The sequence below is a fragment of the Halichondria panicea genome, chromosome 7, assembly GCF_963675165.1.
Source record: "Halichondria panicea chromosome 7, odHalPani1.1, whole genome shotgun sequence".
In the NCBI taxonomy this organism is placed as follows: Eukaryota; Metazoa; Porifera; class Demospongiae; order Suberitida; family Halichondriidae; genus Halichondria; species Halichondria panicea.
In genome coordinates, this window is record NC_087383.1 from 6,713,316 (window position 1) to 6,741,225 (window position 27,910).

Sequence of the window (27,910 nt, forward strand, 5' to 3'; positions counted from 1 at the left end):
GGGTTAAACGTATTTTATTTCTGCTGACTAGTTCACATAATTATGCACGTGTAACTAACTTACCATTGACATCAACATTGTATTCTGTGATGAAGTACTTGATAGTGTCCAGCTTCCCCTTACTGACTGCGAGTCCCAGTGGAGTTAGTCCATCCCTGGTCACAGCTCCTATAGTGGTGAGAGTTGTGGAAGTGTACGTGATAATACGTGTAGTGAGGATAAACTATTATTATTTGTAGTTAAAGCTACGTTCTGTAATAATATACCACTATTATACAGTTGTAACAGGTTATTTTGTATGGTGGATCTTTTCACATTTTTTTTATTTTATTATTACACAACCAGGTTATCATGCCATCCTCTTATGAGTAATAACTTATTACTTGTATATGTATGGCCTTCTAGCAATTTCATGATCACTGGAGCATTCCATATAATTATTATAAGGCTGCTTATATATATAGTGGGTAGCTAGCTGAAGATCAGAGTGTTCTGGTGTAAGTTAACTCCGTAGCTTTGGTATACTCAGTGGCGGATCCAGAGGGGGTTCTTTGGGTTCAATTGAACCCCCCTTTGAGATAGAAGTGAGTGGGAGGCTCAAGCAACTAGTTAGCAAGTTGTTCCTTTCTTACTAGCTTTCACATGCACTTCTCACTAACCTTTAGTCCTTGTTAGTCCTGCGAAGCTTTGTCTGTGCAGTTTCAGTGACTATGAAGGCCAAAAACTCTCCAGCGTAGCGCATGCAGATTGCTTATGAAAAGTGATGACCTTTTTTTTTAGGAAAAAATTCGGTGTCTTAATGCGCATGCTCATTGTTTCGAAGAAGTGACGACCTTTTTTTTAGGTAAAATAACAGTCCTTGATCTGCTCAGGGCCCCCTTTCAAGAATCCTAGATCCTCCACTGATACTGTACAACAGAACAAAATTGCAGTGTGTTTGGACGCTATTATAGCGTATAGCATATCGAATTGCTTTTAACCCTTTCCCTGCTTTAATTAAAAGTGAATATTCGCATATTTTGTTTAAAAAATTTATAACTCATGAACCGTATATTAAAAACACTTGTAACAAAGTTCCACAGGTAGAACAGGACCTGTCGCATCCATGGAATCATCATCATTGCTTAGCAACCAACCACCACCCCACAAATAACAATTGTTAACAACAATTCACAATTATGTACACAAACAATATTGTATGATGTTACAAAGTGACTGAACACATGATATAAGTGTTCAGAATGCTCTCACGGTGACATGGCTCACTCAGGACTCAATCAGGATCTGCAGAAACTTGTATTTGAGGTTCTATCGGCAGACGCCCTTTTCCCGGGAAATATTTTCTTCACCTACACACAGGTTTACAAGTTTAATGGTGGCTCATGATGTCCACTGTTGTACTAACTAGCCTAAACAAACCTATAGTGAAGCTATCAAGGCTACAAATGCTACTCTATAGTGACTTACCAGGTTCAGGAAGATGGTCCACCTCAAGTGCGTCTTCCTCAGGATTCTCAGGCTCTTTCTTTTTAGCTTGACCTCTGAAAGGAAGCTTCCTACCTAGCTATGATCCCAGCCACTGTCCTCTCACTCTACAAGGCCATAGGCATCGATATTCTCACTCTCTAGCTTCCCTAGAACCTCCCTGAGGTTGTATTACGAAGATCTTGTAGCAATTATAAAACGGTCACTTTTCTTTCGACAATTCTGATCGAACTATACCTCAAAGCAAAATATTAAAAATACCATGTGGAAGAGCAGCTCAATGCGCATGTGCTGATACCTGCAGTGTGTGCATAGCTCCAACACAGTGTGCACAATGATTTTTTGAAATTTATCAGTAGCCATGCCGACTATAGTCGGCTAAAGCGGGGAAAAGGTTAACTGTGTGCATAGAAAGGTCAACACAATGAGCTATTCCCTATAATTATGACAGTACCATAAAGGTCGCGTGTAGAGTTCGTGCAAGTTCAAGCTATTCCCCAAAAATTAAATGCGCAAAAACGTTTCTAACGGTCACTTCGCGAAATTTGACTCAAAATACTCATCCCAAACCTTCGTCTGGGATGGCCATTTATACCCACTATACGGCACTATAATTATATACGGTACGAAGAGCAAGCCACAAGTATTGTTTATAGTTGTTAAGTGCATCAACACGATTAAACGTATTATGACTTGTTCAGTTTACTATAATTATATACACCCTCGAGCACTGAAGTGCTAACCCTCGTCTGTTGACAGGAGAATGGAGTGCATATAGCAACCACACAATCAATAGTGTTTGAATTAACAGTAACAGACTCAGTAGATCAATTATTATAGCAAACATATAGAGACTGGTAAAGGATCACTTTAGCTGCATGTATATCTACCTCAAATAAAGGTCGCGTGTGGAGCTCGTGCAAGTTCAAGCTATTCCGCGAAACTTAAATGAGCGAAAACTATTATAACGGTCATTTCGCGAAATTTCATATACCCTCAAACTATACCCACTATAATTATATAAGCCATGCACACAACACACCATGACAGTGCATAAGCTATACGGTACGGTATGAAGAGCAAGCCACAAGTATTGTTACAGAGGTATAAATAACAGTCGGTCCATCGGTCAATTTCTAAGCAATTATCTGACCATTAACTACTTGCTCAGTCATAGTGTCCTAGCATGCAAAGATTGAAGGCCAAAAGTAATTAGGGTTAGGGTAAAATGTAACATGGAAGGGACAGTATGACTTGTGTAACCTTGACAACGTATCTAGGTACCCTAACCCTCCATTATCAACTTCCCCTGATCATGAACTGTACTTCATTCACATGAATATTGTATTGCATGTACTAACTTACCATTGATATCAACATTGCACTCTGTGATGAGGTACTTGATAGTGTCCTGGTACCCCCCCCCTCTGACTGCCAGTCCCAGTGGAGTTAGTCCATTCCTGGTCACAGCTCCTATAGTGGTGAGTTAGGGAGCATTGACACGTACATAGTTTACTAAGTCAGAGTCAATTGTTCTCAAATTCAACTATTCAATAGCTGCGTATGCACTAGACACGTTTAGACTTGGTACATGCATGCATGGGGATAATTCCAGGGATGAAACATGTCACTATCCCCAGATTAGAATGAACATTACCACAATAGTATAGAGTCATATGGCTGCGTAGCAACCACAAGAACGTTGTCAGTTAAAAACCACGTAGAGGTCAGGGTACAACAACCGTTTGTTCTCAAATCACAAATCACGTGTGTGTGTGTGTGTGTGTATGTGTGGGTGTGGGGGTGTGTGTGTGTGTGGGTGTGTGTGGGTGTGTGTGGGTGTGGGTGTGTGTGGGTGTGGGTGTGTGTGGGTGGGTGGGTGTGGGTGTGTGTGGGTGTGTGTGGGTGTGTGTGGGTGTGTGTGGGTGTGTGTGTGTGTGTGTGTGTGTGTGTGTGTGCGTGTGTGTCACTAACAATGGCAGTCAAACCCACTAGACTATAGTACATATCAGTGAGGTCACTAAACCAGACACGATATGAACGTGTATTTGTGTTTAGGGTATTAAAAGGATCATAATTATTATAATAGCATGCAGGGCTTGTAGCTGCAGGAGCAGAAGAGAGGAAGGAGGCCGAATACACCAGCCTTGGTTCATGCACTGCATTGCTTCACCCCACTAGCCATATATAGAGACTACTGGTGTTCTAGGGCCTAAGTCTAAGACATTTGTTAAGGAATTAAGTGGGCGCGTTGCACGTGTCACGGGAGATCAGAAGTCCTCCCATTACTTACTGCAAAGGCTGTCGGTCGCAGTACAGCGTGGAAATGCGGCCTCAGTGGTGGGCACAATGGACTCGCAGACCCTCTCCCTCGAAACATTGGAACTTTGAATTACTACATTATTTATTGTTGTATGAATTACACCTGGTCTGTACACCTGGTCTGTACACATGCGAAGCTTTGTCTGTGCAGTTTCAGTGACTATGAAGGCTAAAAACTCTCCAGCGTAGCGCATGCAGATTGCTTATGAAAAGTGATGACCTTTTTTTTAGGAAAAAATTCGGTGTCTTAATGCGCATGCTCACTGTTTCGAAGAAGTGACGACCTTTTTTTAGGTAAAATAACAGTCCTTGACCTGCTCAGGGCCCTGGAACCCCCCTTTCAAGAATTCTAGATCCGCCACTGATACTGTACAACAGAACAAAATTGCAGTGTGCTATTATAGCGTATAGCATATCGAATTGCTGTGTGCATAGAAAGGTCAAGCAATGAGCTATTCCCTATAATTATGACAGTACCATAAAGGTCGCGTGTAGAGTTCGTGCAAGTTCAAGCTATTCCCCGAAAATTAAATGCGCTAAAACGTTTCTAACGGTCATTTCGCGAAATTTGACTCAAAATACTCATCCCAAACCTTCGTCTGGGATGGTCATTTATACCCACTATACGGCACTATAATTATATACGGTACGAAGAGCAAGCCACAAGTATTGTTTATAGTTGTTAAGTGCCATCAACACCATTAAACGCCTTGTTCAGTTTACTATAATTATATACACCCTAGAGCACTGAAGTGCTAACCCTCGGCTGTTGACAGGAGAATGGAGTGCATATAGCAACCACACAATCAATAGTGTTTGAATTAACAGTAACAGACTCAGTAGATCAATTATTATAGCAAACATATAGAGACTGGTAAAGGATCACTTTAGCTGCATGTATATCTACCTCGAATAAAGGTCGCGTGTGGAGCTCGTGCAAGTTCAAGTTATTCCGCGAAACTTAAATGAGCGAAAACTATTATAACGGTCATTTCGCGAAATTTCATATACCCTCAAACTATACCCACTATAATTATATAAGCCATGCACACAACACACCATGACAGTGCATAAGCTATACGATACGGTATGAAGAGCAAGCCACAAGTATTGTTACAGAGGTATAAATAACAGTCGGTCCATCGGTCAATTTCTAAGCAATTATCTGACCATTAACTACTTGCTCAGTCATAGTGTCCTAGCATGCAAAGATTGAAGGCCAAAAGTAATTAGGGTTAGGGTAAAATGTAATGGAAGGGACAGTATGACTTGTGTAACCTTGACAACGTATCTAGGTACCCTACCCTCCATTATCAACTTCCCCTGATCATGAACTGTACTTCATTCACATGAATATTGTATTGCATGTACTAACTTACTATTGACATCCACATTGCACTCTGTGATAAGGTACTTGATAGTGTCCAGCTCCCTCCCACTGACTGCCTCTCCCAGTGGAGTTAGTCCAACATTGTTAACAGCTCCTATAGTGGTGAGTTAGGCACGTACATAATATAGTTTACTAAGTCAGAGTCTATTGTTCTCAAATTCAACTATTCAATAGCTGCGTATGCACTAGACATGTTTAAACTTGGTACATGCATGCATGGGGATAATTCCAGGGATGAAACATGTCACTATCCCCAGATTAGAATGAACATTACCACAATAGTATAGAGTCATATGGCTGCGTAGCAACCACAAGAACATTGTCAGTTAAAAACCACGTAGAGGTCAGGGTACAACAACCGTTTGTTCTCAAATCACAAATCACGTGTGTATTGTGTGTGTGTGTGTGTGTGTGTGTGTGTGTGTGTGTGTGTGTGTGAGTGTGTGTGTGTGTGTGTGTGTGTGGGTGTGGGTGTGGGTGTGGCAGTCAAACCCACTAGACTATAGTACATATCAGTGAGGTCACTAAACCAGACACGATATGAACGTGTATTTGTGTTTAGGGTATTAAAAGGATCATAATTATTATAATAGCAGGGCTTGTAGCTGCAGGAGCAGAAGAGAGGAAGGAGGCCGAATACACCAGCCTTGGTTCATGCACTGCAGTGCTTCACCCCACTACCCATAGAGACTACTGGTGTTCTAGGGCCTAAGTCTAAGACATTTGTTAAGGAATTAGGTGCATGGGCGCGTTGCACGTGTCACGGGAGATCAGAAGTCCTCCCATTACTTACTGCAAAGGCTGTCGGTCGCAGTACAGGGAAATGCGGCCTCAGTGATGGGCACAATGGACTCGCAGACCCTCTCCCTCGAAACATTGAAACTTTGAATTACTACATTATTTGTTGTTGTACGAATTACACCTGGTCTGTACACCTGGTCTGTACATGTATACGTATACTATTTCTAATAGTATAAAAAAACTAATTATTATTATTATTATCCCACATATAAAAGCGACTAACTAATTAAACGAGCAGGAAACATAATTATTCATGAACATTTCTAGCAATATTGAGTGTTTTGACATAAGCACATGTACATGCATGTGTCTAGTCCTAACCACTATGTACGTTAATTCAGCTATGAATTGGAGATAATACGGCCTTAAAGTGTTACATGACACACACACTGACTTACCTAGGTCACACTGTCCAGTTGCCATCAGTAACTGGACACACTTCAAGTGTCCCCTGTAGCAGGCCCAGTGCAGGGGAGTGTCCTTACGAGTAGTCCGTACATTGACATCGATGCCATCTTGCTGTGTGAGTATCTTCACTACATCAGGGTGGTTGTTGATGCATGCTACATGGAGAGTGGTCCATCCATAACTGTTCCTCCAGTTGACAGGAGCTCCTCTAGCCAGCAGCCTCTCCACCTCGTCCACACGACCACCACTGGAAGCATAATAGACTTGCTGACCCAGATCATGACTACAGTGTATTGTGGGAGGAGGTAAACAATGAAGGGAAGAAATTATCATTATTATGTACCTACAAATGACAATGAGTAATCTCAGTCTCCAATTAGTGGACTCTTAGGTGGTGAGGAGTGAGTAGGTGTATTATAGAGGATGTGACTGTATTGACCACAATCTTAGGAGCTAGCCTTCACTTGCTAGCTATACCCACATCTAGACACCAGAGGAGCCTGCAACTAATTAACCATCACTCATTTAGGTCACTCATTAGTTTCTGAGGTTGTCATCTAAATAAGTAATACAGTCATCTTTGCTTCTATAGCTAGTAAGCACGAGTTATACTATTATACAGTATAAACAATACATGTAGTGTTAGGAGTACATTATGGTCACAGTCATTATTGGACAATAGGGTGTCTGGATTCATAGATAAGGAGTACTGTATTCATTGTGGCCTCTGAGATAAGGTCACCTCAATGTACACAGCCATTCCACCAAATGTTCACCACTTAGTAAACCACGAATTGGAAACAGAAGTCCCTCAAAATAATGTTCACCACTTAGTAAACAATAGATTATAGAGTTAGAGAAGTTACATTGAATCTGCAATGGATCCTCGAAACTATTCGCGTTACTTATGAACGAGGCTGTTAAGCAATTAATTTTTGTCGGGTAACTCCCTTAAAATATGAAAGTTGTGTTTCCTTGAGACATCATCTGTAACAGTTTATAACACGCCTAGTCCGTCAGCCACATGTAGTACTTATAATGACTGACAACGTACACCCAGTAAAAAAGATAAATTAGCTAGTAAAGTCATAAGTTAGTTCCCAAGGCTGTTTTAGAGCGTGCTAGTTATAACTACTACAATAGGTATAGACCTTGAATATAAGTAAGTTGCACGGACTAAGCAGCTATTTGTAGTTTATTATGCACTGTGTGTAGAAATAGGTATTGTTGTGGCTCCATTAAACCACAGCGTAGCGCGGATGATACTCGAGGGTACCTTCGTTTCTAACCCCTTTAACCCCTCAATCTATGGTACAACACAACAACTCATGATCAGAGTGTTCCAGGGTTCAATGAACTATTTGTTGTGTGGGTTCTAATGAATAAGAATGGTATGCAGAAACATTAATTTTCTTACAGAGCAATTCTAATGCACCTATCAATGTGTCGCCCCACTACCTCCTAGGGAGGGGTCAGGCTAACATGGAGGATTTGACCATAACTATATATACCACAGGTCAAATTCCCCACATGCATGGGGGAGGATGCTTTGTTCAAATACCCTAATTCCCCAGTCACCACCAGTCACAGCCTCAAGCAGTTGTACAGTCTTTACTACGCAAGGCCAGGTCAAATCATATCAGTATGGGGTCAACATTTCAAGTCAAATTCCCCCGTATGTCCGGGGGAGCACATTAGGTGCATAATTGCAATCTATTATTATTTCCCTAATCAGCAATCTCATGGTGTAGTGTGTGATTGAAGCTGTACATGTATACTGATGTATCTTTGTCAACCCTGAATACATACACAGACAGACCACCAGATATTATGTACACCTTGTAGCTGTACAAGCTCACCTTCTTCTTGCCATTGTCCTGACCTTCCTGACCTGCCCTGGCCTGGGGCGGCCAGGGACTCTAGCTGCAAGATAAGTGTATAGCCCTGATCCGCAGAGTTACTTCAGCTCAATCACAGTCTAGTCTAGCTAGTATCTATTTTGTCAGCTCAAAAAGTATTTTGTCAAAGAGCTGACACCTGTACCCAGAAGCTTTGTTTACTTGAGTTTACAAGATACGCCCTTTTTTAGCTTGATCTGATGTTATTTTTTTTATTAATGATCTTTACCTACACACCCAATATTTGCATAAAATGCATGAATATAATTATAGCAGTAAATTTGTTGAGGTGGTCTCACCAAGAGAGTGTTATACATATTTACGGTATAATTATAGTGACCAAAATAGTCACCATTAGTCATCATGATTATAATTATCAAGAAATGCAATGAACAAACATGCATGAAAGAAACGGAAATAATGGTTGTGGTATATACGTAGGTCACTAGAAAGCTAATAAATTAAAGTTAGTACACTCTTGATCGAAGTCAAGCAGATTGTGTTCTTGTGTGTACATCTCATACAGTTGAAGGTGTAGCTTCACCAGGAGGACACTAGTCTGCCTTGTGCCTGTGGGTGTGGTATGTGTGGGTGGTGTGTGGGTGTGTGTGTGTGTGTGTGGGTGGGTGGGGTGGGGTGGGGTGTGTGGGTGTGATAAGGATTTTAGCTGTATATAATAGTACAATGTGGGTATAGCTACGTATACTAAATCAATCATTGATTCCTCCATCAAAAGGCACACACATTCTTTAGCATGAAATTAGACGATTACCGTACGTATAATTATAGTGGGAAATGATTGTTGAAATGTAACTAGCTAAAAAAAAAGGTCAACTGTTCCTTCAATACCCTATAGCTGTTAGTATGTAAAATTGCCAGCTATGGACCCCAACTAGTACCTGCATGAATGCAGGGGGGATATCCCCCCTGTATGACACTCTCTATATCCTTGCTCTTTCTTCAAAAAAATATAAAATTTAGGCCCAAAAGCAATAAACATACTCATGACCTCTGACCTCAGTATTTCAGATTACAGAGGTTATGCCCATGTAACTATGTACTGACCTCTTAATGATGCCATGACCCGGCAGTCTCAGGTCATTGTGAACAATCCCCTGACAGTGCAGGTAACAGAGTAGACTGGCGGCGACAGCCGCCCGAGCGTGTAGCGCGAGCGACTGGCAAACTGCCTATCAGTCACTCGTCTCAGCGGAAGTGTAATAGATCGTATGACACTACTAAACATGAATATCGTTATAGATAATGTGGTTAAATTTTGCTATGAGATTCAGCTACTATGGAATGCACTGAATCCCCTGAAGTGTAAGTGCGGTTACAATTACAGGGCTAATATGACGTTGAGCAATCTGATAGGCTGCAATGCTCGCTGCAGCTGAGACGAGTGACTGATAGACAGTTTGCCAGTCCCTCGCGGTACACGAGGGGCTGTCGCCGCCAGTCTAGTAACAGAGAGCCTGCTGCAGTGACTGTGAGTCCGTGCTATGAGGTGTGTGGGGGTGTGTGTGGAGTGGGGTGTGTGGAGTGGGTGGGGTGAAGTGTGTTGGTTGTGTGGAGTGGGTGTATTGTGTGTGGGTGTGTGGGTGTAGTGTGTGGAGGGGACACATGCATGCACACATGAAGCTAAGAGGTCAGCAGGTCCACTGCTCACACCAACAAACACATTGCAGCCACCACACACACTATCACCTACACCAGGGAATACTATATAATTATATACAGTGGAGCATCAGAACCAAATTCTTGATTAACTGATTAACCAGATGACTTAAATTTGCGTAATTATGGGTTGCTGCTATGATGCAATATTGGGGCAGCTGCATGTTACACTACTATTAGCATAGCTGTGGTAAGCCAGAATCTTCCAAGTCTCCACAACCTCGTAAGGATTCACTCCAAGGTCACCTGAAGCCATAGGGACACGGATCACTACAGGTTAGCTATCAAAAATATGCTTGTATTTTTAAGTGAAAATTGCATTCAATATTAAAATTCAAAGTGAAGATACAACACAACAAACACAATAAAAATTAATTCTACAGGACAACAATGACTAAGAGGCTTTCGTATACTAGAGAGGAGGTACTGCAGGATCTCCTGGATAGCAGTGACCATGATTCTGAGTCAACAAGCTATCATTGGGAACTGTACAAAGAAGTGCCTCTTATGCACACACACAGAGAAAGCTAAAAGCCAAACAGAATTGAATTGTAACAGGTGCATAGTGCATAAAGGAATTGTAGCCTTGGGAGTGCCTAAACATTAGCATTGGGAACAGATAATAACACTACAAAAAGTGTCTGTTATGCACACACAGAAAACCAAACAGAATTTAAATTGCAACAGGGAACAAAATAAATAATGTGTGGCCTCTGAGAATTCTAAATACATTATCACTGCATGGGAATACATTGGGAACAAAAAAGCATAAAGATTGGAGGGTGCCTACAGACAGGTGCCTACTACAGACATTACATTGCAAGTAAAAACAATTATCTCACAGAAGCCTAAAACTACAACCACAATTGAAGTGACCTTTGGCATGCCTAAAACATGACCCTACAAAAAGGTTATAGTTGCACCATAATAACACACAACCAATGTCCTATGCCAGTGGCACAACACATGACAATAATAGAGAGAATCTGTACAGACTTTCCCCAGGTTATCAACAATCATTGAGAATAATACAAAAGCATGGATTGCAGGCCTAATACATTGGCATTGGGAACAGACAATGTAAAAATAATTATCTCACAGAAGCCAAAAAGTACAACCACAATTGAAGTGACCTTTGGAATGCCTAAAACATGACAATTATAACTTTACACAAGTAAGAGGTAATAATGAGTTGCACACCATTATAATAACACAATGTCCTATAGGCCAGTGGCACAACACAGTACAGACAAGTTATAATTGGTTACTACACAACAATTGTAAATTTGCCTAAGCCACGCACACACACACACCCACACACACACACACACGCACACACACACACACACACACACACACACACACACACACACACACACACACCTGAAACCTGCCCTTGGACTCCACCATTCTCGAGAGGCCTTTATCCAATCTGTAGGCCCAGCTGTATCCATCTCAAGTTCTCCCTTAGACATATTCCAGCATTTCTTTACCACTGAAATAATGGATAACATAGTAGCTGAGACAAATTGATACGCTACGCAAATGATGACCCCACTACAACATGATAAATGGACCCCACTCACGACTGCTGAGCTAAAGGGCTTACATGGGATTCTGCATTTTCATGGGGATCGTGAAACTCCCATCGATTGAAAATGATTGGAGGAGAGACGTGCAATTCCACTACTCACCAATTGCATCGAAGATCTCACGCGACAACACCACTCTCCCAACTCCAGGCACCCCAGGTAGCGATCGTTTGGCCAAAGTACGCCCCCTCTTCAATAAGATCAACGAGCGCTGTTCTGCTGCATACAACTTAGGCCGTGAAGTTGCAGTAGACGAGGCAATGATAAAGTTTCAGGGTAGATCTGCACTGAACAGTACCTCCCAAATAAACCTGTGAAGAGAGGAATCAAGGTTTGGGTCCTAGCAAACAGCTCCAATGGGTACTTCCACATGCTACAAGTGTATACAGGGAGAGAAGCCACACCAGAGAAGCAACTGGGAGCATGAGTTGTGAAAGACCTCACAGCCTCGTTGAAGCACAAGCACCACCACGTCTATTTTGACAACTTTTTCACATCTGTCAAACTGTTAGAAGACTTGGAGAAGGATGGCATTTATACTTGTGGTACAGCTCGCGCTGACCGCAGAGGCTTCCCCAAGGCTCTCAAGCAGCCAAAGCTGACAGAAAGTAATAAGCATAATTATTATTTACCTTTTCAGGGGGGAATACATGACTCTCCAGAAAGAAAAAGGTGACGGTCTCAGCGACAATAAGGTTGTCCGTGTGATCTCCACAGCCTCTGACGCCACTTCGGTCATCTCTGTACAACGTACAGTCAAAACAGGCGAAAAAATCTCCGTCCCGTCCCACAGAGCATCGAGGACTATAATCGCTTAATGGGGGGTGTCGACAGAGGGGATCAGCTCAGAGGGTACTACAGATGCCCTACAAAAGTCCATAAGTTTTATATGTACATTCACTTCTTCCTAAAGGATATTTGCATTACGAACAGCTACATATTATATCGACAGTATTCACCCACCAACGCACTGAAAACCCTCCTCTCATTTCGTCACGAGTTGGCCAAGGAGATAATTGGCGACTACTGCTCCAAAAAGAGCAAGACACCCTTGAAATCGCTAGGAATAGCTCACTTCCCTCTTCACCACCAGGATGTACGCAGAGGTCGTTGCCATCTGTGTTATCAGAAAAACAAAAGGAAGGACACAGCATGGTTTTGCCTACAGTGCGAGAAGTGGTTTTGCCACACTGGCAACCCCTGTTTTATGCTATGGCATAAGAACATGTAACTAGTTGTATAAAGCGTCAACTCCTATGAGTGTTTATCCTGCCTGTTGAACATGAGTAGAAATACTTAGTACTGACTGTAACACGTAACCAGTGTACATTTACTACTTTACAAGCTATCTATATGTAGAGTAAGCGTACTAGCAGTTTAATACACAGCCACAAAGCTTACCTATGAAGTGCTGTGGCCTTGGCTGGTCCGTTCCAAACCAGGAGATCCCAACAGAGAATGCTAGGCAGTTGCCTAAAATAATTGAATATCTAACCGTGTAGACTACACTCTAAAACCAGGATGTAACCTTACTTAGCTACTATTAAAGCATACTCTCCACACTCTGAGGCATCTAAGTAGGTATATAAGCGTAGTATATCAGCTAAGAAGGCTTATAAACGCTGCACAAGCTACAAGTACGATCGTTATACGCACAAAATCTTACCTCTGAATTAATCCTTCGCTGTGGCATTGGCTGGTTGACAATTCCGTTGTAGTCCAGGAGATCCTGATCCGCGGTGGGCGGTACTACGTATGAAATCATAACCGCGGCTATTCGGTTAAAGCCTCCATACACACAACAAGTTATTAGTTTTAAGAGTGACAGACTTTTAATGCTAAAATTAATTTTCAAAATCCTGTATGACACCCTGGATAGATATACTGTGAGACTTTTTATACAAATTCATGACTTGAAAAAAGTTGTTCTAGGAAGCAGTGTACTGATGATTGTGTGTCACCATAGCAACAGAGAGAGGGTTATATAGTGACAGGGCTTACCAAGGAGACAGGTTTGACAGACGTTCTTGAGTTGGGCACATGATTGGCAGACCTCTGTTCTCTTGTAGCGCATCTTAGCACCAGGACACCATCGGAACACAGTGTAGGGCCGGGCACAGATCTGAGGGGACACTCTGGGTAACAATGACCTCATTACAATGACACTTCATTATAATATTTCGGGCACTTCTAAAAAATGTTTAGCTGAGAGGGGGAAGCGTTTAATTCAGGGGTCAGGGGTCGTTCCCCAGAACAATTAAATGATTATCTGAGGTGCAATGTGTTTTTCCATGATAAATTTAAGCCACGTATACGATGACTACGTAACGATAATACACAAGGGATCTAGTACACTTATTTTAATTCTTGTACATCATGACATCATTAATCGGGGGAATCCCCTCCCCTCTCTATGAAACCCTGCCCAATAGTTACACCTAACAAAGTCAATTCTCATCAGAGTACATCTAAATCAGCAGAGTTGTGTACCCACCTTTCTTGATGATGACTAGATTGAGCACACTCAGGTTGCTGTCCACTATGCAGCCTCTCACTGACTTGCGTTTCCTCTCTCAAGTGCGTCTGGGTCTGTGCCCCTTCTTGAGGAGGAGCTTAACACGGCCATTAGTGAGGACACCTTGCTTCATGGGGAAGCCCTACTTGTCATTGCCACCGCTGATACGAATCACATAGCCCTGTGTGTGTGTGTGTGTGTGTGTGTACGAGGGTCGGGTGTGTGTGTATGTGTGTAGGAGGGCCGTGTGTGTGTGTGTGTGTACGGCCGGGTGTGCTGTGTACGATCTTACAGAACTGGAATATCTACAAATAACATGCCCAAAGGTAGGGAGATTAGATCCTACCTACCGTATAAGCTCTATTTAAGGCGCCACATAAAAATATTTACGCTGGTATAGGTGGTTGTATTCAGAGGTGGAAAATTACTTTTGAGGCTGGATGGTGTGTCTTTAGAGGGCGGCCTTCTAATTGGAGATAAAAAAACAGCTTTTCCAACCTCTAATACAGCTACCTTTACCAGCATAAATATTTTTATGTGGCGCCTTAAATACAGCTGATACTGGTAGGGTTTGACAAGTGCATTCAGTATGTACTACTGAGACAATTGTTTACCTCTCCACTGTTGTATGAAGTCCACACGACGACCTTTAAACCTCTTAGTATTTGCGACAACCACATTGCCCGAGCCTTTGTCCTCCAGCCAGTTGTCATCACTTCGAAGGCGTTTCTTCATTTTTAGCTTGTTTAGTCTGGGCATTTGAAATGCTGAGCTGGGTTCTGCTCCATAGTGTGTTCCTCAGTACGGCTAGACCAACACCACCTCACTCTTGCCCCGCTATACTCTACCCTCACTGGGTCTTCACCAGTTTCTTCCCCAGTCAAACGGCAATGGTTCCAGCGCATGCTCCTACGTGGAGTTTTATTTTCTCATGAATAAAATAATGAGCTATTCGCAATTGCTTGCACAAAAGTAGCATTTTTTTATAACTCTCTTCCCTTTGCAGTTTGTTTCCTGCTTCCTGCACCAATCTATTATATACACATGGCAGGAACTAAATATAGCCACAAAGCCGCCATGTGGCTTTGCTTAGAAACTTCAACACTACGTATACATGCCACAGCAAACTGAACTGACAAATTGTTGCAAAAATATGAGATGAATTTGAACATGTTCAGTGCTATCTTATAGGATTGATGAACATCTATACGTAATTGTTTAACTTTTTCGTGTCGATCCATTGAGAGTCGAGAAATGCATCGTTGAAAATGCTATATAAAAAACCACAAAATAGTACTAGTTGGAGAGATGTGAGCACACAATAAGTTTTGTGTATTACATCCAACAGATGTCCTCCTCAATACATTCCAAGTATCGTCCAAATCAGTCGTACTTGTATTCTGTGTGGTACGAAAAATATGCTAATATTACAGGTCAAAAATTTTTTTAATCAGGAATTGCCTGAACAGACCACTGTATATGCTTACCCCACTGTAGAGAAGCTCAGCTAACCTACCCAGCTTATTTAGTATACCTAGCAAGTGGAATAAACCTGTAATGTTACTCATAAATTATTCCTGAACATCCAACATTAACGAGCAACAGGTTAATTAATCTGACCGTTATTTGCCACATAATAGCGAGTTTTTAAGCATTTCTAAATGTTAGCAGCAGTGGGATACAGCCATTATTACTGTGGCTGTGGACCAGGGTGTACTTCTGGTCCATTTGCAGAGAGATTGCTGAAACGAAAGAGCCGGAAATTGAATTGGACTCAGACAGCGAAGACCAGTGACAGTGACAAGGAGAATATAGAAACAAAAGTCATCACTGGCCTGGAGTAAAAGACGAATTGATAGATATGCAAACATGACTGAACATTTAACCATACATAATGTTTTAACTATGCTCTTTGTATTGTTTACACACTATTTATGATATATTCACAATGTAGTGCCATCTACAAAACTCAACTGACAAATTGTTGCAAAGAGAATACACTTACAAAACTCTGCATACACTTAGCTTAATAACATTGGAACAGACTAGAATTTGTGTCCCACCCGTAACAGACTAGCAACTCCATGTAAAAGCCCTAAATCATGTTACATTACTCAACAAAACTTGCTTCAACTTGAAGTATACGCCTAATTTCAAACATATACTACAAAACCAACTTCTGAGCTTTGAACAGCTTCTAACAGTGGTCTGGGTCTATGCTACACAGCTCTAACTACAGGCAGCTACTCACACAATGGCACCAGCTATTTGCTTCCGGACACGCCCACTTCCTGGAAAATAAACTTCTCGCATTTATTCCAGTTGCTGTTCGACTGTCCCGTGTTCCATCAGAGATACAAAAGAAAGGGGATTGGAAACGAAATTTTTACGAAATTTTTGCGTGAAGCATTCCGCGTTATAGGGCGTGGCTAAAACTACAAAGGATTATATTTATAGTCAGCATGCTCATTACCAGTCTTGACTGCTCCACAATGTGCTGTACATAGAAACAGTGAAATTGATCATTTTTAATGTTGATTTTTCTAAAAAGTAAAGAGAATTTAGCTCTAAAAAGTCGACTAAGCCATGCAGCCACTATTACTAGACAAATAAATGCTATGCAAGAAGAAATAGCCTTTACTATGAAATCGTAGGAGGGACAGGCCCGTGGCGTGTCTAAAAGTATACTAAAGCAGTTTGAAGGACTATACTGCAAACGTTTATGAACAGTACAGCTTATCTATAGCATGAAGCCATTCTATGTAGCACTTAGATACATAATAACCAAGTCAAGCAATGTCCTTTGCTGTTTTGACTTCACAGGAGGGACAGAGAAAAGTTGACATAGAGTAATTCAAGCTAAACTCAAAAAAATTGGAAACAGAGTAAAGACAACGGACTTAGAGCTTGTCAGTGGTATAAGCTTACTTCTCTCAAGTATCTCCCAGGCCCTGAGTGATCTCTAGTGGATAGGAGAGCTAGAAACCAGGGATATAAAACTTTTCCATGTAATTATTTGCGAGCGCAATAATTACACGGAGTGCTTCACCGGATGTCAGTCCTTTTACATAGGGCGTGGGCGGTCGTTTCCAATCCCCTTTCTTTTGTATCTCTGGTTCCATCATAGATTGAAAAGGAAGGGGATTGGAAACGAAAATTTTTGCGTGAAACACTCCGCGTTATAGGGCGTGGCTAAAACTACAAAGGGATTATTTTATAGTCAGCATGCTCATTACCTGTCTTTGCTGCCATACAATGTGCTGTACATAGAAATTGTGAAATTGATCACTTTTAATGTTGAATATTCTAAAAAGTAAAGAGAATATAGCTCTAAAAGATCGACTAAGCAACGCAACCACTATCACTAAACAAATAAATGCTATAAAAGAAGGAATAGCCCTTACTATGAAGTCGTGAGAGGTCAAGGCCCGTGGTGTGTCTAAAAGTATACTAAAGCAGTTTGAAGGACTATACTGCAAACGTTTATGAACAGTAAAGCTTATCTATGGCATGAAACCATTCTATATAGCACTTAGATACATAATAACCAAGTCAAGCAATGTCTTTTGCTGTTTAGGCTTCGCAGCAGGGAAAGAGAAAAGTTGACATGGAGTAATTCAAGCTATACTCAACAAAAACTAAAAACAGAGTAAAAACAGCGGACTTAGACAAGTTAGAGCTTGTCAGTGGTGTAAACTTACTTCTCTAGAGTAACCTCCCAGCCTCTGAGTGATCGCTAGTGGATAGGAGACCTAGAAACAGTTGAAATACAACCAGAGTACGGTCAAAACAAAAATAATCGCGAGCGCGAAATCAAACGCGGAGTGTTTCAACCATTTACACAGGGAGGCCTGGTCGTTTCCAATCCCCTTCCTTTTCAATCTATGGTTCCATCAATGTCCCTGATGGCAAGACTCCTCGCGACACTTAGCCTCGAGACCACGCCGATTGAAATCGGCAATCATAGTCCAATCATAGATACAGGGATTTGAGTAGCCTCGATCCCAGGCCGAGTTTTCGCTTTTATAACGGTTAGGCGAACAACTGGGCCTGGTACTAGTTGTCTGCGCATGCGTCAGTCGTTCGTCAGATTCTGACGAATGGATATTCTCGTTCACTTTCGTGACATTTATATTCGTGTACTATCGTGTACTAGAAGTCAGTTCCCGTTTTATCATTATTGGAATCGATTGGAATGGCTCTTAGCTGAAGCTTCTCTCTTCTCTGAAGCTTATTCTGAAGACTGAACAACAAGGGAAGAGGTATAAAGCTTTGTCAAGCTTGTTAAGGTCAGATATTTTTGTGTGGGCCCTATGGCCGGCTGTGCTATCAAGTCTTGTTCATGTTTGGCAAGAATGTAGGTAGACTATAGTTTCATCATTAATATGGTGGATCAAATGAAGAGTGTGAGCTAGAGAACTTGGTGCTGCCATCATCAGCTCGTCGACAATGACACTATAACCGAGAAATTTAATATGTATAGATCTACACGTATTTAAAATGTCTACTTCTCTGTACAGGAGCAATGGCTAATATCCAGCTATCCCAACAGTGCTCCTCTTGGCTATACTAACGGACGAGACTGGACAGTTTGAGGTAAGGGTTTAACCGTCTTTGGTTTCTTTTAATATTGTCCTATACTCACAGACACAGGATTGGAGTATGACCTGCTCATTCGAGCGTTGCTGGGTAGCTCAGAGACATCAAGAGAATCTACGTTTTCTCAAGCAATGAGTTACGAGTTGGGGCCTAGAATCAGAGAAGTCCAGCAGCCTGCTAAATCTTTTTGAAACGTAATTTGAAGGCATTCAATCATCCTGAAGTTGCCCTGGGTCACTGTAATTGTGCTGCAGCACAACTGGCAACTCCCCAGGCCTTTGTGAAGCAGCTCCCTATGTGCATCTTTTGTGTACTCACCCTGTGCATTTTCTGTGTACAAATTTCAATTATTGATTTATTAAATATTTTTGCCGACCACAAATATACAATGAAAATTTGACGCATGCGCAGACAACTAGTACCAGGCCCAGTTGTTCGCCTAACCGTTATAAAAGCGAAAACTCGGCCTGGGATCGAGGCTAGGATTTGAGTAGCCTCGATCCCAGGCCGAGTTTTCGCTTTTATAACGGTTAGGCGAACAACTGGGCCTGGTACTAGTTGTCTGCGCATGTGTCAGTCGTTCGTCAGATTCTGACCAATGGATATTCTCGTTCACTTTTGTGACATTTATATTCGTGTACTATCGTGTACTAGAAGTCAGTTCCCGTTTTATCATTATTGGAATCGATTGGAATGGCTCTTAGCTGAAGCTTCTCTCTTCTCTGAAGCTTATTCTGAAGACTAAACAACAAGGGAAGAGGTATAAAGCTTTATCAAGCTTGTTAAGGTCAGATATTTTTGTGTGGGCCCTATGGCCGGCTATGCTATCAAGTCTTGTTCATGTTTGGCAAGAATGTAGGTAGACTATAGTTTCATCATTAATATGGTGGATCAAGTGAAGAGTGTGAGCTAGAGAACTTGGTGCTGCCATCATCAGCTCGTCGACAATGACACTATAACCGAGAAATTTAATATGTATAGATCTACACGTATTTAAAATGTCTACTTCTCTGTACAGGAGCAATGGCTAATATCCAGCTGTCCCAACAGTGCTCCTCTTGGCTATACTAACGGACGAGACTGGACAGTTTGAGGTAAGGGTTTAACCGTCTTTGGTTTCTTTTAATATTGTCCTATACTCACAGACACATTGCCAGCAATTGCCATTGTATTTTGGACACTATTGTTCTAGCATCCTGTCTAAATATTTGTTCTATTTATATGAAAATTCAAATATTACTCAATCATTTTAACTACTGCGGAAATAAATGCTACTATAGACTATTGTAGTGCGTGCGCAAGATCTTCGCTGAACTAGCTACGTTCACTGCACTGGTGCTGGTGAGTAATATTATTGTTTACCTGTTGGTTGAGCTCATGTAGACTTCTGTGGTAGATTCTATCCTGTGGCAGATCTCTCTAGTCACTGTTACAGGCCGGTACAAGTAATAACAAAATACTGAGCATGCAGTACTGCCAGCTCAGTATTTTGTTATTACTTTTACCGGCCTGTAACAGTGACTAGAGAGATCTACCACAGTAAATAATTATATAGAACAGTACAGTATAGTAGTCAGTTCTCAGTCATATTCTTCTCAGTCCTGTTCTAGTTACAACACTTTTACTAAATTAAATTTAACTTTCTTTCTTGGCTCTTTGTTGTCCGCTTCTTTTGTGCTTTCTTCTTTTGTTTTTTTGGCTCTAAATCCTAGCAACGTGTAGTCTGGATTTAAAACTTCTGACACCTGGACATCGTATGTTTGGCTGAGCCTCACAACTTTCTTTAAATAGTTCTGGGCCTTTTTCTGAGACCCCATCGGAAAATAATGTGTTCCAGTATCATCTGCTGTTGTAAAATAAAATTGTTTTCCCTCAGTTCCCATCTTTACTAGCGACCCAATAGGAAAGGAGTTCCTGTGGTGCCTGATCTCTCGTAAGTCGGAGTCGATGTAGTACGGGTACGGGTGGAAGTGGCAGCAATTTCCCATCTCAATTCTTTCTCTGTTCTTTTTTGTATAGTAATTTACTGATTCACATGACAGTAATAGCATGCAATCAATGGTAGTAAAGTGTGTCAAATGAATAGAGATAAAATCTTTATGGTCACTAATTATTAATCTTCCAGCAGACCTGTTCATGCAGATCGACCTGTTATGGACTCGTCAAAGAGGCAACGACCTGAGAAAGGATACTATTCCTACCTCCATAATATAAGCTCGGCTGACATGGACTTATCTAGCATGCGGGAAGCACGAGATGTGAGAACCACTCTGAGCTGTAAGTCTGATGACAGTCTGCCAGAAGGGGTCTTCCTTGTTGAGAGGATAATTCATCATCGACTAACTAAGGTACGTAACATTTTATGATATATAGCCCTATACGATTGATTCTATTTCTAGGGGAAAACGGAGTATTTGGTAAAGTGGGCTGGTTACTCATTGGAACAGTCTTCATGGGTCGCTAAGGAAGATGTGACTATCTCTACTATCCAGTAAGATTATTAAGTATGGCATGGCAGTGCACTGTGTATTACTATAATTATATCTGCACATTTCCCCCCTTTCAGATCATACAATACACCACAAGCACCACATACCGAGCTTATAAGCGACGCAACCAGAAGATTTGTTCTGTCCATTCAATGTAGTTTAAATTTAGGTACTGTAAAATCCTGTAATTTAACTATAGATTTCCGGCTAGATGTATTTCGTTACCTATTTAAAGATCGAGGAACCCAAATGACCCGCGGAAAGCTCCAACTTCAACAAACTGATTTTAACGATGAATATTTTATAGGTAGTTGGTATATTTTGTATGATAGATATGGCAATGGCTGCACAGTAGATTTTCCTATTGTAGTATGTCCTAGAATTAAGTATGGACCGAAAACATATAGAAATAGCAATGGTGAAATGTTAGAGTCACCTAGACTACTATCTGAAATTGTATGTGTAAATCTGGTGAAAAAACGTTGTTGATCATTGTTAATTGTTAATTGTTAATGCATGCATGGCCCAACCTGAGCAGCCAATACGCACTATGTGACTCATAACTAACTGCTTCAGGCCAATTCTCTACCATAATGCTTTTAATGACTCTCAAACAAATGGCTGGGTCAACACGCATCCCGACTTACAGCTAACCTTGTCAGCCTTCCATTAGAGAGCACGGATTTGCCTACAATTATACATAGACTATGTCATAGTTAAAGCTAGCACCAGATTTAAACATGAACGAATGAATGTAAGACATAATTAGTCACATAGTCATTCAACATTAAGAGAAATGGTTTCTAAGCTAGGACGGTCATGAGCATGATAAGAAAGACATTCCTTAATTACATGGGCAAGTTCAGTTGACTTAATTACAATGGAGTTCATCTTCTTCATTATTCTACCTAATGAGTATATATCGCTCTGTGTGCTCTGTAAAACAAGCCCATCGCGGAGGTCTGGAGCTACTTGAGTGTGTTCTTTTATGTAAATAACTTTCTGTTCCTCGGTCAGGCAGTACTTCTTAGCATGCTTTTCTTTACATGCCTTTCCAAAATCCACAATACATGGCCGGATACATTCTAACAAAGTAGTCCCTAATACTACGTTGTCTACTTTAAGATCATTGTGAAGAATACTCAGCTTGTGCATGTATGATAGACCATCACAAATTTGGATCAGTATTTGCATCCATGTCTTAGGGCTTAATTTAATTTCGTTAGTCGAATACAAGGCAGAATATAATGAAACTTGTTGCTGCTTCACGCTTACATTAGACATTACTAAAGCTCTCCTGGTGGAACAAATACCAAAACAGTGTGGTATATAAGGGCTGGAATTTAATGTAAGTAATATACTGGCTTCATGCCTAATCGATTCGATTGAGGAGTCGGAAGTAAATGTTTTGACACAGACGTCAAAACACTCTTTAAAAATCATACGAGAGCATGTTCCAAACCGACCATTTCCTATATGAACATCACCACCCCCATCTGCTAAACATTTCTCACTTATCTCTGGAACTACAGTAACTCCTCGCATAATATCAGCATTCGTACACATTCTTGGAGTTGCCTTGGGTAGACTGATTGCACTCGTCTTCATGGCTGCTGTTAGTAACTTTAGTGGTCGTTGGTGACTGCAGGATGTTCCCAGAGTTCCTGTCCGTAATTGCTTAGCTCGATACACGTTGAGTTCCCTGTATGAACAATATTATTTACTGGCTGTTAATCAGCAACTTACAGTTTATAATCTATTGCCTTCTTCTTCCAATTCTGAACATTTTTCTCGGCACATTCAAGGCTCTTCTTCTCCATACACAGCTGCTTGCCAATTTTGTCAACTCTAGCTTTTCGATTGAGCCTCTTGAGCTTGGATCTTGAGAATGTCTGGTCAGCCATTTTGTAATAAGTCTAAGAGAACCAGAGGTCGCAAAATACCCGCCATAATGCATCTGAGAAGTGTTATCATGCTATTGAATGAGTACTGTGGTTAATTTAGTGGGTGATAACACCGCAGCCTATTCACCCGCCCACTCATATTGACATGGCTAATTAATTTTGTTACATAACAGCTCAAGGGACCTTTTGTTCCATTATCCCGGGCCTCCTAGCTATGGCAGTAAACAAGCAGTCCAGAAGAGCAGAGAGCCTGTCCATCACCATCTCAAATTCAGCAAAGAAGTACTCTGACTTCAGCCACACAGAACCACAAGTACAGCCAAACTTCTCTCTCTCTATTCCTATCGAGTTGCTGCATCATTGGTACATGAACAAGAAGGCAGAAGAGACATTCATTAGCTTAGTTAATAGCATGGTAACAATAGTTAAACTAGCACAAAGCGATCGTCTGGAGAAAAGGCTTGCAGAACAAGCTAGCAAGGTAGCAAGAAGGATACGGGGGCTAAAAGGAAGAAGGAGGTATGCCGTACTTGCTGGAGAATACAACCTCTTCGTGCTTGATGGAGAAGCAGAATCGTATTCTGAAATTGAGCAGCAACTATCCACTGAATCTCCACAGCCAACAACAATCCCCGAAACAAGTAGACCTACCACAGCACACATCAACAAAGGCAAAAAAGTTCACGAGGTATCACCACGACAGGTAAAACGAAAGCTAGCACACTGTAAGAGCTCTGCAGAGCAAGCGCTTTGGTTTTGTGAATCATTCGGTCTTCAGCCAGAATCTTTAGAGCTACGCAAACAGACAGGATCTCCCATCAAATTCAATTTTTTATCTAGCCCATCTCACAAGCCACAACATCAAACGCCAGCTCTTTCACCAAACGATTCTGCGAGGGTACAGCAAGCTCTTTATGTACTTGACAGGTTTGCTGTGAGTGACGAAGCTTATCATGAATTGAGCGTCGCATCTGATTTACCACCACTGTACCGAATCAAGGATGCTCGCCTCTCAATTAACAACTCTCTCGACATCCGACATCTCGAAGGTCCTTATCCTGGTGCTTATAGACCACCGAAAGCTGCAATCCAGGAAGAGCTAGCTAAGATCGTAAGTAAAGAAGAAATTATACATTATTATTATGGATTATTATTTTAGGTTCATTCAGGGAAAGCTATCACCCAACCAGTAAAAGTAAAACTCAGTGGTGACGGAGCCAGATTCACAAGATCATCCAATATCATACTTCTCTCATTTGCATTTCCAGAAATTCAAGACAATGTTTTATCAGGCATGGGTAAGCTTAACAATAAAAATATTAAACGAGAAAGTGGTGAAAATATTTTTATATTGACATTCATACAGGCAATCATACTTTTGCTGGCCTAAAAGCCGAAGAGTCGTATGAAACAATTAGTTCAGGACTATCTGAGGTATTGAAGGAGTTGAACGACATCATTTCACACCCACTACTCACTGTTGATGAAACAGAGTACCGCCTTGAGTTTTTCCTGGGTAGTGATTACAAGGTGAGAATGTATAGTTAATTACTGACTATAAAAATTGCATTATTAGTTTCTTTTACTGAGTATGGGCCTCAACAAAGCAACCTCTATGTACGCTTGTGTCTGGTGTACCATCAAGAAGGATGAAAGGTATATCTATAATTATTATATGCTTAAACCTAGCTTCCCCATTTGCCGCTATAGGTGGGATATGTCAAAGGATAGGGCTGACTACACCGTAACAAATGCAAGAACATTGAGTTCCCTACAAGCAAAAGGCGCACTTCCCAGCAGTAAACCAGCAAGTGTACGACTAGGATCAATTACAACACCACTACTGAACATAGAGCCAGACCATATAATACCCGATGAGCTACACCTACTCCTACGTATAGCTGACGTTTTAACAAGAAATCTCATTCTAGAGATAGTGGCATCTGCTAAACAAGACAGACAAGGAAACGCACATATACTCACTCACCTACAAACACTACAGACGATCGTTAAAGACTGTGGTATCACGTTCAGGGTATGGGAAGCAAGGGGTCCAGATGGCAAAGCTTCTGGACATTACGAATGGACATCACTGCAGGGGAACGACACCAAGAAGTTTCTGGAACGTCTCCCAGTGAGGTTTGCTGACCTACTGAAGGAAGAAATTCAAGCTAAAATGGCCCAACTTTGGACAGTGAGTACTAATTAAATTTCCCTTCGCATTTTACAAACATAATTATTTATATGGTCTGGCTCTATAGGAATTTCTCTCTTTGTATAAGATGGTTTCTAGCTGGACTCCACCTCCCAGTGAAGTGGTTGAGCAAAAGGTATAGTGTTAGTTTACTAGTAGGGAGAACCATTGTATCTAATTTACTATAATCTATCATGATAGGCGAAAGACTGGATAAGGCTTTTCTTGAGCTTGAAGCACAAGTGTCAAGGGTTTCAGGAAAAGAATATTACGCCCTATATGCACACACTGGTCTTTCACTTCCCTTACTTTATTTCAAAATACGGAAATGTCAAGATGTTTAGTGGACAAGGTGAGTTCGAGTGTAAAGAGATAACATTTTAATCACCTTTTTCTCTAGGGGTGGAGAAAAATAATGATGACGCCAAGAGACACTACTTCTCCAGTAATCTGCATGACCCAGTGGGGGAGGTTCTGAAAGCTGAAGCGAGAATAGACGAGACATCACAATTTAAGCGAAAGAAACGAAAGTACATACGAAAAACTCCATTAGATTTAGTAGACATGAACAAACAGCCACGACTTGACTCTGAATCATGATTAATTCTACCCAACATAATAATATAGTATACTATATATCCTGATAGATTGTACACATTTACTATCTTCAAGTAAATGACTGCTAGCCTATACTTACTTGCAGCCATATACACTCACTTTACATTGCTGGTACATTGCGATTAATGGGGAATTCCCCAAATTAGTGGCTCTACGCAGCTCTTGGGTATGTGTAGATAATGCGATACGTCATTGATAATTGTGGATTTTTTGACAAAACTGGACACATTTTGGAACCGCTTAGTCCACTTTATATCGAGCAGCAGCCGCTTTAAGCAGCAGAGTAGGCCGTATATTTTTGCTGGCAATCGGCAAAAATGAAAATATATGTGTAAGAATGCCGCAAATCAAACACAAAAATACAAAATAATCAAATTTTACAATACAATACACGAGACAAGCGCTGAAACATTGATCAACAAAAGCAGTTAGGGAACTTATACAAGCTGGCTGGCTAGCTTCTTGTGGGATTCCAAGGTTAGCTAAGGTGTATTTCTTCTTCTTTGTATCGGCAAATCAACTGAAAGTAGCTCCCTACAAGGGAAAAAGGGAAGCATAGCCTTTGGTCTCATAAGAACACATATAAAATCATACCGTAATATACAGAAAATTACTAACTGATTTACTGACATATTTTAATTGGTGTCCAGTCATTGCTGGCAATGACACAGTTTGTATGACAGACTAATAGTAGTAGCTCACGATTGGGCTCAAGGATAGCTTTAGCTGTGGTGCAAAGGCTTGCATATGCAGAGCAAAGCCTCCTATAGGTCGATTTTTCCCCAAAATAAACAGGCCTAAAGGATTTATTGGACAAAAATTGGTTTGTAATGAGCCATAATTACGTAACTGTTCACGTGACAAGTACTTCCGCTCTCGACATTACAGTTGCAAGAACTCCTCAAATCCCTGTAGTGTAGAAAGAGGGATTGGAAACGGATCCAGGCTGCGCAGGAAGTTAATTCACTGCACCGGAAGCTAATAATAGTTTCTTCACATCACCTTGGGATATATGGGATGGCAGCACAGATTACAGAGCAGACAGACAGCATATGAGACTTGAGAAGAGCTAGAGCTAAAGAGCAGTGATGAGGTATAAGTCCAAAATACCAGTCTACATTAATTTGTGAAGACGAAGGATTCAAGATATTTAGCAGTGCCAGCATCATGTAATTGCACTGACTTTAGCAACAAAGTTGTAGCTATGAATGTATGATTTACGAGGGAAATACAATTTAATAGCTTGATCACTTTAGCGTATTGTGTATTCACACTCTTTAGTATTATAGTTCATTCGATTCATAATTATAATTATGGTTGTTTGATCACACGTAAAAAAATAATTATGCATCAAATAGAAATGTAGTTAAACGCTTCGAGAGGGTTCTAGCCGATTCGCTCACTCAGAAAGGCACTTGCGCAAGGGAGGATGAACAGGTCCCCTACCGCATGTCAATGAATGATTTGACTGCAAAGGGACGAGGGGAGTTTTAGGTTTACAATACACATTGTATATATACGTACCTGACTGTAAACTTCAGTCCTTGTGGCATCACTACAGCATCTTAAGCTCCTTACGGCTAGAAACAGATTTTTCCCCCTATCCCAGTCGTCCAGGTATTCATTATCCAACCCTATAGTATAATTATATCACCCATGGGTAAGTAAACAAGACGGTAGTAACATAATAACGTATGACCAGTATATACATGTACGTACGTTAATTTGTAAATATACATGTAGACTAAACATCACAGCTACTGCCAAAATAAGGCTTTGTTCAGTCAAATAAGGGTGCCCAATATACAGTACTCATATAAAAGCATAGGAATACCCAAGACAAATTATAAGCCAAAGAGAGGTACGGAAAAGTGAACATAAATTCCGGTAAATTTTGCCATTTTATCACATGTTGTGAACTTTCCTTAGTACTTAGCAGTCAACACCATTCCATACCTCACCTAATTCTCTATTCAACAAAGTCAAAATGGTAAATATTGCTTGTATTAACAACGAAG

The 27,910-nt window shown here is 41.0% G+C and overlaps 4 protein-coding genes and 3 long non-coding RNA genes across 14 annotated transcripts in view; 2 read left to right on the top strand and 5 right to left on the bottom strand.

Moving 5' to 3' along the window:
• LOC135338450 (uncharacterized) overlaps positions 1-8,517 on the bottom strand; it is a 36,226-nt gene extending 27,709 nt beyond the window's left edge. Inside the window, exons 1-5 of the mRNA XM_064534587.1 lie at positions 8,266-8,517; positions 6,397-6,689; positions 5,187-5,291; positions 2,851-2,958; positions 64-168 (exon numbers count right to left, since the gene is read on the bottom strand). Of these exons, the coding sequence (XP_064390657.1) occupies positions 64-168; positions 2,851-2,958; positions 5,187-5,291; positions 6,397-6,689; positions 8,266-8,279 (625 nt within the window). The 5' untranslated portion in view covers positions 8,280-8,517. The remainder of the gene's footprint in view (positions 1-63; positions 169-2,850; positions 2,959-5,186; positions 5,292-6,396; positions 6,690-8,265) is intronic.
• The window catches only part of LOC135338555 (uncharacterized), a 59,717-nt gene extending 44,617 nt beyond the window's left edge, over positions 1-15,100 (bottom strand). The window contains exons 1-7 of one of the 2 annotated variants that reach the window (XR_010395567.1): positions 14,703-15,100; positions 14,068-14,269; positions 13,575-13,708; positions 13,240-13,322; positions 12,975-13,046; positions 11,676-12,690; positions 11,365-11,476 (exon numbers count right to left, since the gene is read on the bottom strand). This is a non-coding gene — a long non-coding RNA (uncharacterized LOC135338555). Of the gene's footprint in view, positions 1-11,364; positions 11,477-11,675; positions 12,691-12,974; positions 13,047-13,239; positions 13,323-13,574; positions 13,709-14,067; positions 14,270-14,702 lie in introns of those variants that run through there. The other variant, XR_010395568.1, reaches the window with a different exon arrangement.
• A 124-nt stretch (positions 15,101-15,224) lies between these two features.
• Positions 15,225-16,411, bottom strand: LOC135338566 (uncharacterized). Of its 3 annotated transcripts, XR_010395594.1 has the most exons (3): positions 16,340-16,411; positions 15,709-15,923; positions 15,225-15,622 (listed from the first exon to the last, which is right to left on the bottom strand). It is a non-coding gene; the product is annotated as an uncharacterized LOC135338566 (long non-coding RNA). The 3 variants fall into 3 exon arrangements; XR_010395595.1 differs by lacking the exon at positions 16,340-16,411 and having other exon boundaries at positions 15,225-15,488; positions 15,709-16,258; XR_010395593.1 differs by lacking the exon at positions 16,340-16,411 and having other exon boundaries at positions 15,709-16,258.
• Positions 16,412-19,934: 3,523 nt separating this feature from the next.
• Positions 19,935-23,080, bottom strand: LOC135338498 (uncharacterized). Its single transcript, XM_064534655.1, has 2 exons — positions 22,923-23,080; positions 19,935-22,878 (listed from the first exon to the last, which is right to left on the bottom strand). The coding sequence occupies exons 1-2, from the start codon at positions 23,078-23,080 to the stop codon at positions 21,954-21,956; spliced, it is 1,083 nt and encodes a 360-aa protein (XP_064390725.1). The 3' UTR covers positions 19,935-21,953.
• Positions 23,081-23,294: 214 nt separating this feature from the next.
• On the top strand, positions 23,295-24,470 carry LOC135338493 (uncharacterized). Of its 2 annotated transcripts, none has more exons than XM_064534642.1 (2): positions 23,295-24,191; positions 24,240-24,470. In XM_064534642.1, the coding sequence occupies exons 1-2, from the start codon at positions 23,295-23,297 to the stop codon at positions 24,468-24,470; spliced, it is 1,128 nt and encodes a 375-aa protein (XP_064390712.1). The 2 variants fall into 2 exon arrangements, with proteins under 2 accessions (XP_064390712.1, XP_064390713.1); XM_064534643.1 differs by having other exon boundaries at positions 24,250-24,377.
• Positions 24,348-26,558, bottom strand: LOC135338542 (uncharacterized). Of its 2 annotated transcripts, XR_010395541.1 has the most exons (5): positions 26,523-26,558; positions 25,972-26,426; positions 25,663-25,755; positions 25,068-25,232; positions 24,348-24,592 (listed from the first exon to the last, which is right to left on the bottom strand). It is a non-coding gene; the product is annotated as an uncharacterized LOC135338542 (long non-coding RNA). The 2 variants fall into 2 exon arrangements; XR_010395540.1 differs by lacking the exon at positions 26,523-26,558 and having other exon boundaries at positions 25,972-26,503.
• LOC135338494 (uncharacterized) lies at positions 24,477-25,942 on the top strand. 3 transcript variants are annotated; one of them, XM_064534645.1, is made up of 6 exons: positions 24,477-24,610; positions 24,657-24,736; positions 24,791-25,274; positions 25,342-25,410; positions 25,476-25,626; positions 25,675-25,942. In XM_064534645.1, the coding sequence occupies exons 2-6, from the start codon at positions 24,672-24,674 to the stop codon at positions 25,872-25,874; spliced, it is 969 nt and encodes a 322-aa protein (XP_064390715.1). In that variant the 5' UTR covers positions 24,477-24,610; positions 24,657-24,671; the 3' UTR covers positions 25,875-25,942. The 3 variants fall into 3 exon arrangements, with proteins under 3 accessions (XP_064390715.1, XP_064390714.1, XP_064390716.1); XM_064534644.1 differs by having other exon boundaries at positions 24,657-25,274; positions 25,675-25,941; XM_064534646.1 differs by lacking the exon at positions 24,657-24,736 and having other exon boundaries at positions 24,488-24,610; positions 25,675-25,941.
• Positions 26,559-27,910: the final 1,352 nt, after the last annotated feature.

Coding starts and splice junctions, on each gene's coding strand:
- LOC135338493 (XM_064534642.1), top strand. CDS start 23,295: ATGGCAGTAAACAAGCAGTCCAGAAGAGCAGAGAGCCTGTCCATCACC. Junction 24,192..24,239: donor AGGAAGAGCTAGCTAAGATC/GTAAGTAAAGAA, acceptor TTATTATTTTAG/GTTCATTCAGGGAAAGCTAT.
- LOC135338494 (XM_064534644.1), top strand. CDS start 24,672: ATGGGCCTCAACAAAGCAACCTCTATGTACGCTTGTGTCTGGTGTACC. Junction 25,411..25,475: donor GTGAAGTGGTTGAGCAAAAG/GTATAGTGTTAG, acceptor CTATCATGATAG/GCGAAAGACTGGATAAGGCT. Junction 25,627..25,674: donor CAAGATGTTTAGTGGACAAG/GTGAGTTCGAGT, acceptor CTTTTTCTCTAG/GGGTGGAGAAAAATAATGAT.
- LOC135338498 (XM_064534655.1), bottom strand. CDS start 23,080: ATGGCTGACCAGACATTCTCAAGATCCAAGCTCAAGAGGCTCAATCGA. Junction 22,879..22,922: donor AAGGCAATAGATTATAAACT/GTAAGTTGCTGA, acceptor TTGTTCATACAG/GGAACTCAACGTGTATCGAG.